This window comes from Pituophis catenifer, unplaced genomic scaffold, assembly GCF_029215685.1.
Source record: "Pituophis catenifer annectens isolate HBS135680 unplaced genomic scaffold, rPitCat1.0.hap2 SCAF_6, whole genome shotgun sequence".
Taxonomy (NCBI): Eukaryota; Metazoa; Chordata; class Lepidosauria; order Squamata; family Colubridae; genus Pituophis; species Pituophis catenifer.
The window spans coordinates 82,814,749-82,828,899 of record NW_027256886.1 but is presented as its reverse complement, the minus strand read 5'-3'; the positions used below and the strand labels follow the sequence as shown (position 1 = coordinate 82,828,899).

General features: G+C 41.9%; 1 protein-coding gene across 1 annotated transcript in view; it reads right to left on the bottom strand.

Moving 5' to 3' along the window:
- Positions 1–13,774, bottom strand: part of PSD (pleckstrin and Sec7 domain containing) — a 70,644-nt gene extending 56,870 nt beyond the window's left edge. The window contains exons 1-4 of the mRNA XM_070945099.1: positions 12,854–13,774; positions 11,785–11,887; positions 7,373–7,850; positions 5,220–5,663 (exon numbers count right to left, since the gene is read on the bottom strand). Coding sequence (XP_070801200.1) covers positions 5,220–5,663; positions 7,373–7,850; positions 11,785–11,887; positions 12,854–13,774 — 1,946 coding nt within the window. The remainder of the gene's footprint in view (positions 1–5,219; positions 5,664–7,372; positions 7,851–11,784; positions 11,888–12,853) is intronic.
- Positions 13,775–14,151: the final 377 nt, after the last annotated feature.

Genomic DNA, 14,151 nt, shown 5'->3' with positions numbered 1-14,151 from the left:
GCAGCCAGTAAAAGTCTTAAGGATGAAAGAATAATGACATTCTTTCTCACCCGGCCTATTGTTTTGAAATGTCAGAAAAGTTTATTTGCAAATTTTGAGTTGTTTGTTCATTATTCTCACAGATGAACATCAACGAGTAAGATGGGAACGTTTCCGTTTTTCATTTAGTTGCATCATAATTCTTCACACGAATAGTTTCCCAATAATTGTGCACACGTAGATATTCTGCTAAGAAAGCCAAAACCTCACTTTTACTTTCTTAAATATTCAGATTTGTGGCTTCTTAACATTTTGGATTGACAAACAGCACTGTAGTTCTTCAACAATACAATTAATCCTCAAAAATACAACTACTGGTGGTTCATCGTAGTCAGCTCAGTGTTCAGGCAGGATTTGGTATTTTTGTCCACCTATCAAATCCTTCTCCAGGACCTGGGATAGGCAGATGAGGATGTTTGATGGTGTTACAGATATCATCTCAGGATGTAAGCTGTTCCAAATAAAGCTGTCTTTTGTAATTGACTGATGGTGAATTTTCTTAATGCAGATGGTATTCAAGTGGTGCTCCAATTGTTTTGGGATTGCATCCAGGGCATCTACTACTCTTGGTATGGCCTTTGCTTGCCTTTGCCACAGTTGTTCTATTTCTATTTGCAGGTCTTTATATTTTGTTATCGTCTCCAGTTCCTTCTCTTCTTTTCACCATTTCCAGGTACTGCCATGTCCACCAGCCAGACTTTTACTGCCTTTCACATTGACAGTTGTTAAGTCTGGAGTTTATGTGGCAGGTCCATGTCTGTTTGAATTCTGAAGTCCCAGAGCACTTTAGCCAGTGGTGGGATTCAAATTTTTTAACAACCGGTCTGTGAGCGGGGCTTATTTGGGGGCAGTCATGTGGTCATGTGACTGGGTAGGTGTGGCTTGGTGATTGTGTGTGTTCTGTCCCCAACCACACACACATACACCAACAGACGTTCAAGAGTTAAAGACCAAACCAGCCGGCAAAATCCTTTTCCTTATGATAACGGAACTTGGCAACAACCTAGTGGCTGCCTGCCAAGAGTTTATTATTTACGAAGAGGAGAGATAACTTCTCCCCACTTCTGATACATCAAAAGAAACAGCTCAATAATTACGGAGTTAATCAAGTCCAGAGATAATCCTGCAAAGTCTTATAGCAAAAGTCCGGCAATGCAGAATGGCGTGGAAGCTTTCAACTTTGTTCATCACAAGGTTTGACTGGCCACTACACTCTCTTTTATATCCTGTGGGGTGTGGTCCAGTGACTCAGCCTAATCTCGGGCACGCCTTCTGTTGCGCACGCTTATCTCTGCAACGCTGGCATGGATCCAGCCAAGACTCATTACCCTCATCACTGTCCATCTGTGGCTGCGTGGACGTGCTTGGCCCCGGCCCTATCTCTTGCCCTTCGGCGGACACCGAAGGCATTGCCAGAGAGGAGGGTCCTGGAGAGGGAGGCCTTGCCAACTCTTCTTCACTCTCGGAGTCCTCTCCTGCCAATGACACAGGCTCAGGTAACGGAGCCACAACAGTGTGACCGAGTGGGCATGGCTATGTGGATAGGGACTACTCGGGGCTGAAAAAAGTGATTTCTGAATGGTCCTCGCATTTACGACTGTCCTCACATTTATGCTCGTTGCAGCATTCTTAACAACCGAGTCACTCATTTCACAACTGTGATGCTTCTCTTCACCATGGTGACAAGATATGGCGCAAAAGGTAAAATGTGAGGACAGTTGTAAGTGTGAGAACCGGTCAAAAGTGTGAGGACCGGTCAAAAATTACTTTTTCATCCGTCTGAGTAGTCCCTATGTGCATGATTTCTGACCAGTCCTCGCACTTTTGACCGGTCCTCGCACTTATGATTGGTCGTCATTTATGCCCGTTGCAGCATTCTTAACAACCGTGTCACTCATTTCACAACTGTGGTGCTTCATGTGACCAGGTGGGCATGGTCAGGTGGTGCGTGGCCAACTCGACATCACTCTTTTGCCCTAATGACAGTTTGCTGCAATGGTTGTAAGTGTGAACAATGGTAATAAGTCACTTTTTTCAGTGCCATTGTAACTTTGAATGGTCACTAAATGAACTGTTGTAAATCAAGGATTACCTGTACAAAAATACAAAAAGCTTCTTTGCTTGCAAAAAGCTGCCCTAAATACCAATCATTAGATTAGAAATACCTGCAAGCTGGAGTTACAAATCAGGCAGGGTGCCAGAGCACCTTGAGGAATTAAAATAGTTAAAATGCAGTAACTGTCAGCAGCCAACTCTTGCTCATAAAGTGAAACTCTTTAGCAGAGAGGTCATTTAAGCTCTCCAGAATGAAGCAAAGGAGCAAACACAGCTGTTGCTTGTTAAACCAATTACCAGAACAAATAGACACAGGAACTAGCCAGATTTCTGAAGCTGCTTCTTTTCAGGAACAGAGATTAACATTTTTCCTTCCAAACAAAGCTGAATAGGGAAAATTATCCCATCAATAAACACAGGATTAAACATTTCTGGCCTCCGGGGTGGGTGGGGAAGGTTGTTTTTGCCCTCCCCAGGCTCCAAGAAAGCCTCTGGAGTTTGGGGAGGGCGAAAAATGGGCCCATTGTGCCATCGTGTGCCAAAAGCAGGGGGCGTGCAGGGGTCGCACGCATACGCAGGGGTCGCACATGCATACATGGGGGGGGTGCATAGAATTATGGGTATGGGCACACGCGCATGCGACACCCCCCGACACCCCGCGCTTCCCCCGCTTTTGGCAAGCCATGACAAAAAGGTTTGCCGTCACTGGTATAGGATCTCTTATTCGAGCAGGGGGTCAGATTAGAAAACCTCCAAGATTTTATTAATTAAATGGCTAAATGTCCATTGAGATTAAGCACTTTGCTTAATTTTCTGTGACCAAAAGTAAGAGCCATTGAAAACTAGGAAAAAATAGAGATATAGTTAAAACATGATGAAAATAGGAACAAGGGTTCCCAAAGAGCGCTTGCATCTATGAGTTCAATGCTAAATAAGATAAGAGAATAACAATCCTGGAGGCAAGTGTATAGATTTTAGGATGTCTGGTTTTTGACATTTACTTTGCAGAATAAATTGCAGCATAGAAGTTCCTCTTGTTATATCATTATTAAGCCTGTTTTGTAATCAAGTCATGAATTAGCATTCTGAACCATTTGAACTTTTGAAGACAAACTCATTAAACCTTAGAATCCTTAAAAACTTCCTGCTTAACCAAATTGCATTTTTGTTTGATATGCTTCTCATATGTTTTATGGACAGCAGGTTCAGATTTGCTTCCTGTAACTTTCACTAATTTGTGATCTTTCTGTTATGTAACCAAGACGTTTCCATGCCAAGTTGTGTTTTGAGGTTCTGCAGATCGGACTGCCATGTTTTTTTAACAAGATTGTGCAATCAGCTAAAATTAAATTGCGGCAGCGCCTAAAGTCTTAATCTTCATCTGCTCCTTGCCCCAGCAAAGAAATTTAATAAGAGGTGCCACCTACTGACAAAAAGAAATAAGTTATGAGGGAAAAGGTATAGAGAATGGCAAGCAATTTCTTGACTTGAAACCTCAAACAGGCCTGGTGGCTCAGCAGACTAATAGCATTGTGATTAACACCAGCTGTCTGCAATTACTGTAAATTCGAATCTCACCAGGCTCAAGGTTGACTCAGCCTTCCATCCTTTCTAAGGTAGGTAAATTGAGGACCCAGTTTGTGGGGGCAATAAGCTGACTTTGTATAAATATACAAAAGTATGAAGGCTATTGCTTAACACATTGTAAGCCACCCTGAGTCTCCGGAGAAGGGCGGCATATAAATCAAATTAAAAAATAAAAAATAAAAAAAATAATTACAACTGGATTTTTCATATTTCTACTCCATGAATATATCAATCCTTAAATCTTCTTCAGATTATATTCCCAAACCCAAATCCAATGTCATTAATTTACACCGCCTCTCTGACACAATCTGTGGTCCAAGTTATGCTTCATTACACAAAGTAAGCAGGCAGAAGCACTGGTTCAGCAATTGCTGCTGTTCTGTTACTTCTAATTTTTTTCTGATTGGATTGACATCATTTCACTATGATAGTCTGTTAGTAACTGCTTAAGCAGTGGTGAAATCTAAAATTCGTTACTACCGGTTCTGTGGGCATGGCTTGGTGGGAGGAGGGTAATTGACTGGGTGGGCGTGGCCAATTTTTTTTTTTTACTTTTAAAACCATTTTTTCTACAAGCTCTTCAGCGAAGAGGTTATAAAAAATGCTTTCAAAAGGCTCTAACGATCCCAGCTGAGTTGCCTGATCAGCAGAGGCTTTTTTTAAAAAGCCTCTGCCGATCAGGCAACTCAGCTGGGATCGTCAGAGGCATTTAAAAGAAAAAAAGGGTTTTTTTCTTTTAAAAGCCTTTGACGATCGCAGCTGAGCCGCGCGATCATCAGAGGCTTTTTTTTTTTTTTTTTTTACTTTTAAAAGCATTTTTTTTGGCCCAAGAGATTGTAGAAAAAATGCTTTTAAAAGTAAAAAAAAAAAGCCTCTGATGATAGTGTGGCTCAGCTGGGCATGGGGGGCGGGGGACAGGGATTTTTGCTACCGGTTCTCCAAACCACAGACCTCCATCACTACCAGATTGGGCAATCCAGTCCGAACCGGGAGAATTTCACCCCTGTGTTTAAGTGAGTGCTTGAAATCTTGGCGCTCTTATCGGTGTTTAACCACCTACTTTATGTTAGCTTTTTAAAATTGTGTTTAATTTTTGTCAAACATCAGAGACTTCTCCAACTATTCTTGCCTTTGCATTATTTTATCTTCCAAACATATTTAAGTTTCAGTTTCATTATCGATGCTTTTAGTAAGCAGTGAATTTACCTCATTATATTTTGATCTGAGTTATTTGTCTTGCAATCCAAAGTATCCTCAACTATTTGCTACAGCATTTTTATAGTTCATATACCTCCATTTTTCTTCATTTAACCTTGCTTTCGCAGTCACGTTATACCTCTGAAAACTATGGCCTTGACAATAAGTACCTTGTCAATTTATATCTCTGCACTTAAATATTTTGTCTACATCTGTCAGTTTTTCTTCAAAGTAGAGGCTATAACTACAATTTCTTTCCAACAACACATATCCAAAAGAAAAAGATGATCCCTTAAACAATCACAAGCTATTTCACTTTTCACTACCTGGAATTCACTCACCTTATGATGGAGGCCAGAGGAATTCCTAAACTGCCCTCTGAATGGCAGGGACTCTGCAAGCTACTTTTCCATTTTTGTCTTGCTTCCTCTTCCCGTTCAGTCCAAGGAACATCTGTGGCAGAACTGGTTCCAGAATCTGGATCCAGAAGAGCTAGAGGGGCAAAATTCTGCTCAATGGTTTTAGCACTGTCTTGAATTTCCTCTTGAATTTCTGGAGTAAGAGTAGGAAGATCAAAGGTGAAGACAGTTCCATTTTGTATAGGAGTGGGAGAAGACAAGATATCTATGGAATCTAGGCTGGTATAAGAAGTTCCTTTGGCTCGATGGGACTCCATGATGCTCTCAAAATGCTTGCTGAATGAATCCATGCTATACTTGGAAATGTTCTGCCCAAAGAGGAAGGGTACTGGAGACTTGATTAATTGAGTATTTCTGTTGATGACCCTGGTGATGATAGGCAGTGGTAAAGAGAAAAGAAAGAGAAGTTATATAAGCTGTCAGGCCTGGAAGCCATCTTTTGCATTGGATCTTCAGGCCTGTCACATTTACTACTGTGGGAAATTGGGAGGGGGGATTGTGTGGAGCATGGGTGATATATAGTCATAATAACATTCCTTTCTCAGAGAGTCAAGGCCATCATGCCCTGAACCTGGAGGGTGTGGCTGGGAGGCATCTCCAGTTGAGACGGTGCTTGATTGGACCATGTGATGGACATGTGGGTGCTGGGCAGGGACTTGGAGTTTCCTTTGGGTGGGGAAAACCTGGAAGCTTTCAGATTCAGGTTTTCCCAGACGTGCCAATATGACATCTCTAATAAAAAGGAACTTTGAGGAACTTCTAGCCTCGGAGTCTTCTTTCATTGGAAGTGTTACTTGGAATCCTGACATTAGCCTTTCTCAACCTTGTTTCCTGCATAAAAATTGCAATGTTTTTTTAGAAAACCTCACAATATAGTTCACTTCTAACCTACATCACCCATGTTTTATAGCTGGTAACATGCTCACCACTAATATTTAAATTACTCACAGGCAAAAGCATAATAACAGACAACATCCACAATTATTTAGGGGGCTGGAATCCAGTTTTTCCAGTAGAACAGAAAGGAAATAAAAGGAAAAGCAGAGATACAAAAGATCAACTTTTCTAAAAGTTGTGGGGATAAAATAGTTTTAGGGAATTGCAAATGCCAAAAAATCAATTTACATATGGTCTGGATTGACTATGAAACGGTGTTACCTCTTAAGCTCTTTCAGGCTAAGACATTAGTCCAATTTTTTTTATGGGACTCTGTTTGGACCGTGGACCTTAGTCTATGACAAAAATTGTGTGGGGAGAAACTGAAAAAAAAATATCTTAAATGTAGTATCCGAATTATGGAACTGTCTTCCTTGTGAAATATTTTGGAATGTACGGTAGTCAATTTTTGTCATGTTTGTTCACTTATGCACAAGGGAAACAATGTTACAGTACCAAAATATTGTACTGGATAGTATTTTTTGTGTAAATAGAAGAGTTTTTAATTGGTTATACAGCTAAAGGATATACCGATATTTATTTTCCTTTTACAGTGTATTTTTTTGTTTGTTTGTTTGAACTCCTTTGAGGGGAGGAGGTGAATTGAACATTGATGTTACTTGGGGACTGTTACAACACCTGCCTACCTGATTGAAGGAAAACAGGTTCAATTGCTGTAATGAATAATGGCATTGAAATGTTATGCTGTTATGTAAATTAGGCCTCATAGGGACGCAGTGGCTCAGTGCCTAAAACGCTGAGCTTGTCAATCGAAAGGTCGGCATTTCAGTGGTTCGAATCCCTTGTGCCATGTAACAGGGTGAGTTCCCGTTACTTGTCCCAGCTTCTGCCAACCTAGCAGTTCGAAAGCACATAAAAAAAGCAAGTAGAAAAATAGGAAGGTAACAGCGTTCCATGCGCCTTTGGCATTGAGTTATGCCAGCCACATGACCACGGAGACGTCTTCGGACAGCACTGGCTCTTCAGCTTTTAAATGGACATGAGCACCGCCCCCTAGAGTCGGGAACAACTAGTACATATGTGCGAGGGGAACCTTTACCTTTACCTTAAATTAGGCCTCTGCAGACAAACAAACAAACAAACAATAGCCACTGCTGTCACTCTAATGGCCACCTCACCTGTCCTGGTGATGTACCATGGCTTCAGATATTTCACCATCTTTATTCCCATGGTTCTTGTTGTCTAAAGCTTTGCTATCCTCTTCCATGGCCTGCTGAAAAAAGAGGTCATTTGGAATAATGTTTGCTTTCCTTGGAATGCCCGTGGAACTAAAATTGCTCTCACTGTCCTTCTGGCTCTCAATGGCCGAATCTACTTCTTCCTTCTCAGCCAAAATATCATCAATGTTTGTCTCATGGTAGCATCGCAAGGGGACAGAGTCCAGATCAGTCTCTGAATACTTCACTGTTCTGCGGATTATTCCCGTTTCACAGTTTTCAAACTTTGCATTACCTGGTGATGGAGTCATCTCAATTTCTACCTCTACATGACACAGACTGTGTTCTGGCCTCAACCGGTCTGGATTTTCTTGCGCTGAGAGTTTGGATTTCTCAAGGAGCTGAGGTGAAGGATCAAGTGCATTCTGAGATGGCATTCCTGGAATAAAGAGATTTCATATTACAAAAAAAAAATGTCAAAATATTGAATATCGATATTCAAAATATATCGAATATCAAGTCAAAAAGAGGACTGAGAAAATATCTACAGACCCCTCACATCCTGGACATAAATTGTTTCAACTTCTACCCTCAAAACGACGCTATAGGGCTCTGCACACCAAAACAACAAGACACAAGGACAGTTTTTTCCCGAATGTCATCACTGGTAAACAACTAATTCCCACAACACGGACAAACTATTTACTAAGACTGTATTACTATTATTATTCTCTTCCTTACTAGTATCTATCTCTTCCCACTTATGGTTTTATCCATGTTACTTGTATCTTTACAACTTATATTGTTTTTATTGTTTCCTAGTATGATTTGATTGCTTATTAGTATCCTATGACTATCACTAAGTATTGTATCTTATGATTCTTGATGAATGTATTTTATTTTTTCTTTATGTACACTGACAGCATATGCACCAAAGACAAATTCCTTGTGTGTCCAATCACACTTGGCCAATAAAGAATTCTATTCTGTTCCGTTCCGTTCCCTTCCTTTCCCTTCCCTTCCCTTCCCTTCCCTTCCCTTCCCTTCCCTTCCCTTCCCTTCCCTTCCCTTCCACTCCACTCCACTCCACTCCATTCCATTCCAAAGTGATTCTGGCTCTTTATGTATAACATTTGCTCAGTACATCTATATCAAACATGTCAAACTCAAGGTCAACAGGCGAGACCCAGCACATGATGTGGTTAGATCTGGCCCATGTGGCCGTCCTGGAAAAAGCAAGGGGCAGACTCTCACTGCCTCGATATTGGCCCAGCCCTACCCAGTCTGGCCCTGGGCATGCGCAGAAGCAGCGAGAGGGGGGAGAGCTGTCATCCCCAATGAAAGGGAAGTATTAAGAACATGGTGAGCCTGTGGGGCAAGATGGTCACTGGGGACTACCAGGCCGGGCTGGGGTGGGCCAGCCCCTCGCTGACTCCAAGGCGGCCCTGTAGGCCAGAACTAAGGCTGACTGCATTCCAGCCTGGGTGGCCACTGCGAAGTTGTTGTAGATCAGCTCCTAGAGCCCCAGCAGCACTGCCACCCACTCCCCCTCTCCTCGTGTTTTCCTGGGTGCAGAGAAGGAAGGAAGGAAGGAAGGAAGGAAGGAAGGAAGGAAGGAAGGAAGGAAGGAAGGAAGGAAGGAAGGAAGGAAGGGGAGAGGGGGAGGGAAATTGGAATAAGAGGCAGGGAAGGTCTGAAAGAAGTCCTGCCTTAGCACTTGGCCACCAGCAGCCCTGCTGTCCTCTCACCATCCCCTTGCCCCCTCTTCCAGACCTCTCCTGGTAGTCTCCCATCCTATCTCCGAGGATGTTTTGCTTACAAAGCTGGGTCTCCTTTCAGAAAGGGGGAGTGGGCCTCCTCTCACCCATGCACTTTGCCCTTCTGCATGTACCATGAGCAACCTGGCCAAGGAGAGCGGGCACAGCAACAGCAGCCTCATTATAGTCGCCTCAGAAATAGTGACACCCAACCGGATCTAGGTAGGACAGCTATTATGAGGCTATGAGAGGAAACAGGTTGAGAACTTCAACCTGGATACAATTCAACAGCTTCAGCCTGATGCAAAGTTTCCTGAGATCCTTTCCTTCCAGCCCCCCCACCCCGCGCATCCAACTTACAACAGCTCATTTAGTGACTGTTCAAACTTACAATGGCACTGAAAGTGAATTATGGCTGTTTTCCATACTTACAACCATTGGAGTATCCCCAAGGTCACGTGATCAAAATTCAGGTGCAAGTGGCTCATACTCATGATGGTTGCAGTGTCCCTGGATCATGTGACCCCCTTTTGCAACCTTTTGACAAGCCAAGATTCATTTAACAACCGGGTTACTAATTTAACAACTGCAGCGATTCATTTAAACAACGGTGGCAAGAAAGGTCATAGGTAAAGGTAAAGGTTCCCCTTGCACATATGTGCTAGTCGTTCCCGACTCTAGGGGACAGTGCTCATCTCCGTTTCAAAGCCGAAGAGCCAGCGCTGTTCTAAGACATCTCTGTGGTCATGTGGCCGGCATGTCTAAATGCCAAAGGGGCACGGAACGTTGTTATCTTCCCACCAAAGGTGATCCCTATTTTCCTACTTGCATTTGTTACATGCTTTCGAACTGCTAGGTTGGCAGAAGCTGGGACAAGTAACGGGAGCTCACCCCGTTACGCGGCACTAGGGATTCGAACCACTGTACTGCCGACCTTTTGATCGACAAGCTCAGCATCTTAGCCACTGAGTCATCACGTCCCTTTTTAAAAAAGGCCATAAAATGGGGCAAAACTCACTGAACAACTGTCATTGTTAACAACAGAAATTTGGGGCTCAATTGTGGTCGTAGGTTGAGGTCTACTTGTAACTCCAAAAGCACCTTCCATGGGTCGCTGCCCGCTCCCAGTACCTTCCATTCATCACACTTAAGTCACTTTGTATAATAAGATCAACTAGTCCTCCTTCCTACATCCTATTCTCACTGCAAGAAGAGTTCCAATTTTATATTTGTAAAATCAGGCAGCAAATTTAATCATAGTTATTCCTCACGTTGCAAGGATTATTTCAGGAGAATGAAACCCAAATTTCAAATTGAAAATGCAGAGAAGTCTGAAGCGATATATTTTCAACAAGACGTAGAGGTTATAGTAGTGGCCAAAATTGTGGAAACCTTTTGGGAAAAGTGTATTTTTGAGGTTTGATGGAGTTTCAAGGTAATCCTATTCTACTGCTGGAATGGCCTGGGAATAGCCCAGACCTTAACACAATTGAAAATCTATGGGGCCGACTAAAGAAACTTGTTAGTCAGAAGCGACCCAGCAATAAAACCCAGTTAATAGAAGCAATCATTCAATCTTGGTTTCACATTATAACAGCTGTAGAACTAAAAGACTTGGTTTACTCCATGGGAAGACGTAAGGCCATAATTCATGCTAAAGGTTTCCCAACTAAGTATTAACTGACATGGTGATAATTTTTGTATATCTCGTTTTTCTATGTGTTTAACTTTTCTTCTTTATACTGTAGCTGCTATTCTAATAGCAAATCCTTCATAAAAGTTATTGCATTACATTCTTGATTAAATTATCTTTCCATTGATATATAATTTTATGGTATTAATCCAAAAAAAAAGGGATGTTATTAGCTAGTTTTAGAAAATACAGTTTTCCCAAAAGGTTCCCACAGTTTTTGCCACTACTATATATCAATTGCTCCTCTGAGACATAACAAGGTTTAGTTCCATAAGAGGAATAGTTATACAACATATACTGTGAAAATATGTTCAGTCTTTCTACTTCTTAGGCTCTCATATTGATCTTCCTTGAGATAGACTCATCTGGAAATTATGCATTTTAATAAGCTGCTGATTTTAACAGAATGATTCAAATCTATTGAAATTAAATAACATAATTTAAGTAGAGATTAGCTTTGACTGAATGATGCCACATCTAGCATTCTTTACTCAACACGGATCTTGAACACATTGAATAGAAGCTTCACCTCTGGATCTCAAGTAAAATAAGTAAGTGCTACTATTCAACTGCAGCTGCAACCAAGAACTGAATGAAAACCCTAAGTTTTAATATAGCTAAATACCTTATTTTTAACCCTGGAACTGATTTGGGGAGGGGATTTTTGCTACTGAATTTCATGTTAGTTTTGTTTGCTGACATTCAGCAAAAGAGAGACTGTACTTTATTGTTAGTATATTGTGGAAAACAGTGTTCTTTCTATTTTGCATTTTCAGCATATGAGTAGATAGGCATGCTACAATACTTACGTTATCTATAGCAAATCTGAGCTCAGGACATCGTTTTCAAGGTGATGGGATCATAAAGAAATGTTTGTAATACAGTTACAGGACACACCAACCCAAAGGAATCAAGTGGGTTACCTGTCTTGGGAGATTCCACTGAGCCGTAGAAAAATTCCCATTTGGCCTTGGCAACACGCTGGGCATGGGCAGAGCTTTCGTGTGAATATGCCCACAAGCTTCCCTGTAAAAAGGAGAGAGACTTTTATTTAGGAGGATCCTTAGATGTGAAATTTTCATTGTCCAGCTTTAGATAACACTAGCTGGATGCCCATGCTTCACTACGAAACTATGTGCTTGGGCTTGATAAATTCACACTTATAGCCTGAAACTTAATGTAGAATGTGTAACTCTGTAGCATCAGAGTGTGTTAATATAATGCAACTGGCAGTTGGAACAGAGTGGGAGTAGAATGTCCCAGCCCGCAACATCCATCAGTATTCATCTGGCCAGCATACTGTCAGTGTATGAGAGAATTGAGGGGTGTTTGGAAACTTAAACAGTATTTGCTGTGTGAGCAAGGAGACAGGAAGGAGGCTGGGCGTGGTTTAGCTCAACTGTTCTGTAATAAAGCTGCTTGCTGCTGTGAAAGTAAAACTGAAAGTGTTTTGCATTCGAAACAGATTTCTTTTGAGGTGGGGAGGGAGAGTAGAACTCCTTAACATCAGAGTGTGGAACAGATTTCTTTTCAGGTGGGGGGGTGGAGTAGAACTCCTTAGCATCAGAGGGCTGTTTGGAAAGTGAAACAGTATTTGCTGTGTGAGCAAGGAGACAGGATGGAGGCTGGGCATGGCTTAGCTCAAGTTTTCTATATTAAAGCTGCTTCCTGCTGTGAAAGTAAAACTGAAAGTGAAATTCCTCTCCTCTGCTTGTGTTTTGCATTTGGAACAGATTTCTTTTCAGGTGGGGAGGGGAAGTAGAACTCCTTACCATCAGAGCATGTTAATAATAATATAGAAAATACTAATGCTCTGATGGTCATTTCGAAAAATCCTTTCTTATTGAGCACCTAGAAGCCAAGAGGAACATATGTGGCAAATTTCAAGTTTGTAGGGTTTACAGTTCTGGAGATACTGTGATTATGGCATGAGTGGTTTTCACTTTTATATATATAGATTTTGGCCAGAAAACATTTGGTCTTACTAAGTACCTGATACTGTGGTTCCTTGTTCTGTGGGTGTCTTCGATGGCACAAGAGATCATTAGACAGACTGCTCAACTCACCAGTGAGGGAACTGGGAGGGCAACTGGCACCAAGAGAAAGTGGGGTTCCATTACCCCAACTCAAAGAGGGCTGTGCATTTGAAAGAAATCTGTTTCCAGCAAGAAGAGGATCTGAAGCAGATATCTCTGGTTTTGGCTTAAACCCAAGACGCTCCTGCTTACTACTGAGAACCACTGGGTCCTGTTCATCTGTAGTGGTCAAAGAGGATTTATCTGTCTGTGCTTTGAAGCTCATTCCGTTATCCAAAATGACAGGATTCAGGGATGCCGTGACTTTGTGCTGTAAGGAATATTGTGTCTGAGCATTTGTCTTTCGGCTCCTTTGCTTATTGGCTTCAAAGTGAAAATCCTCTTCAGATTCCAAACTTCTGCTCAAACCATTTTCTTTTCTGGATTCTATCAGTGGGAAGCCATTTAAAGTTTTCACATTGGCCTTCTCAATAAAGCGAAAGGTCACCACAGAACTTTGGCCACCAGTGACTGGGACTACCAGGGGGACTTGATTGCCCGAGGGACAGGGGGAACTTTTCAACGGAGTACACGGAGCTGTGACTCTTCCTGAGATGGGACAGCTGCCACTTCCAGAGTTGCTCATCTTTATTATCTTCTGGGTTAGGGAGCCAGTACTGTTATAAATGCCAAGCTGAGATCGCAGGGGTTCGGAAGTCAGTCCCTTGCGGAAGAGATGAATCCTGCCAGCATTGGGTGAGAGATCGTGATAAGGATGAAAAGAAACAGGTATCACGTTCTTTGAAGGAGGAAGCTGTGGTGTCTTCTCCATTGCTTGAACATAGTGTTGTTGGCATGACATAGGATGGAAGCCCATAACCGCTCCATCCTGGGCCATTTTGGAAGAAACGCGTTGGAGCAAAAAGGGAAAAAGAACCAGGAAGAGAAACTACTTTTCAAACGTCAAGTTGGTAAATCTAGGAGAAGTAGCAGCATTGCATGGCCCTGAAAGAGACAGAGTGCAAGATTTCATGAACATTTCGGTACAAGACACACCAAACCAAAGGAAGCAGGTCATACCCCGTATCATAGTAGAAACAAGAGCAGGAAAAATGATATTTGAAATTCATTTCAACATGAGATTTTATTGTGAGACACACACCCCTCCCTTTATCTTTTTTTTTTGTTGTTTTTACTAATAGCACAAAATTATAGAAATATTGAATTGGAAGAAATGGTTTACACCATCAAGCTCAACCCATGGCCAGTGTAGGA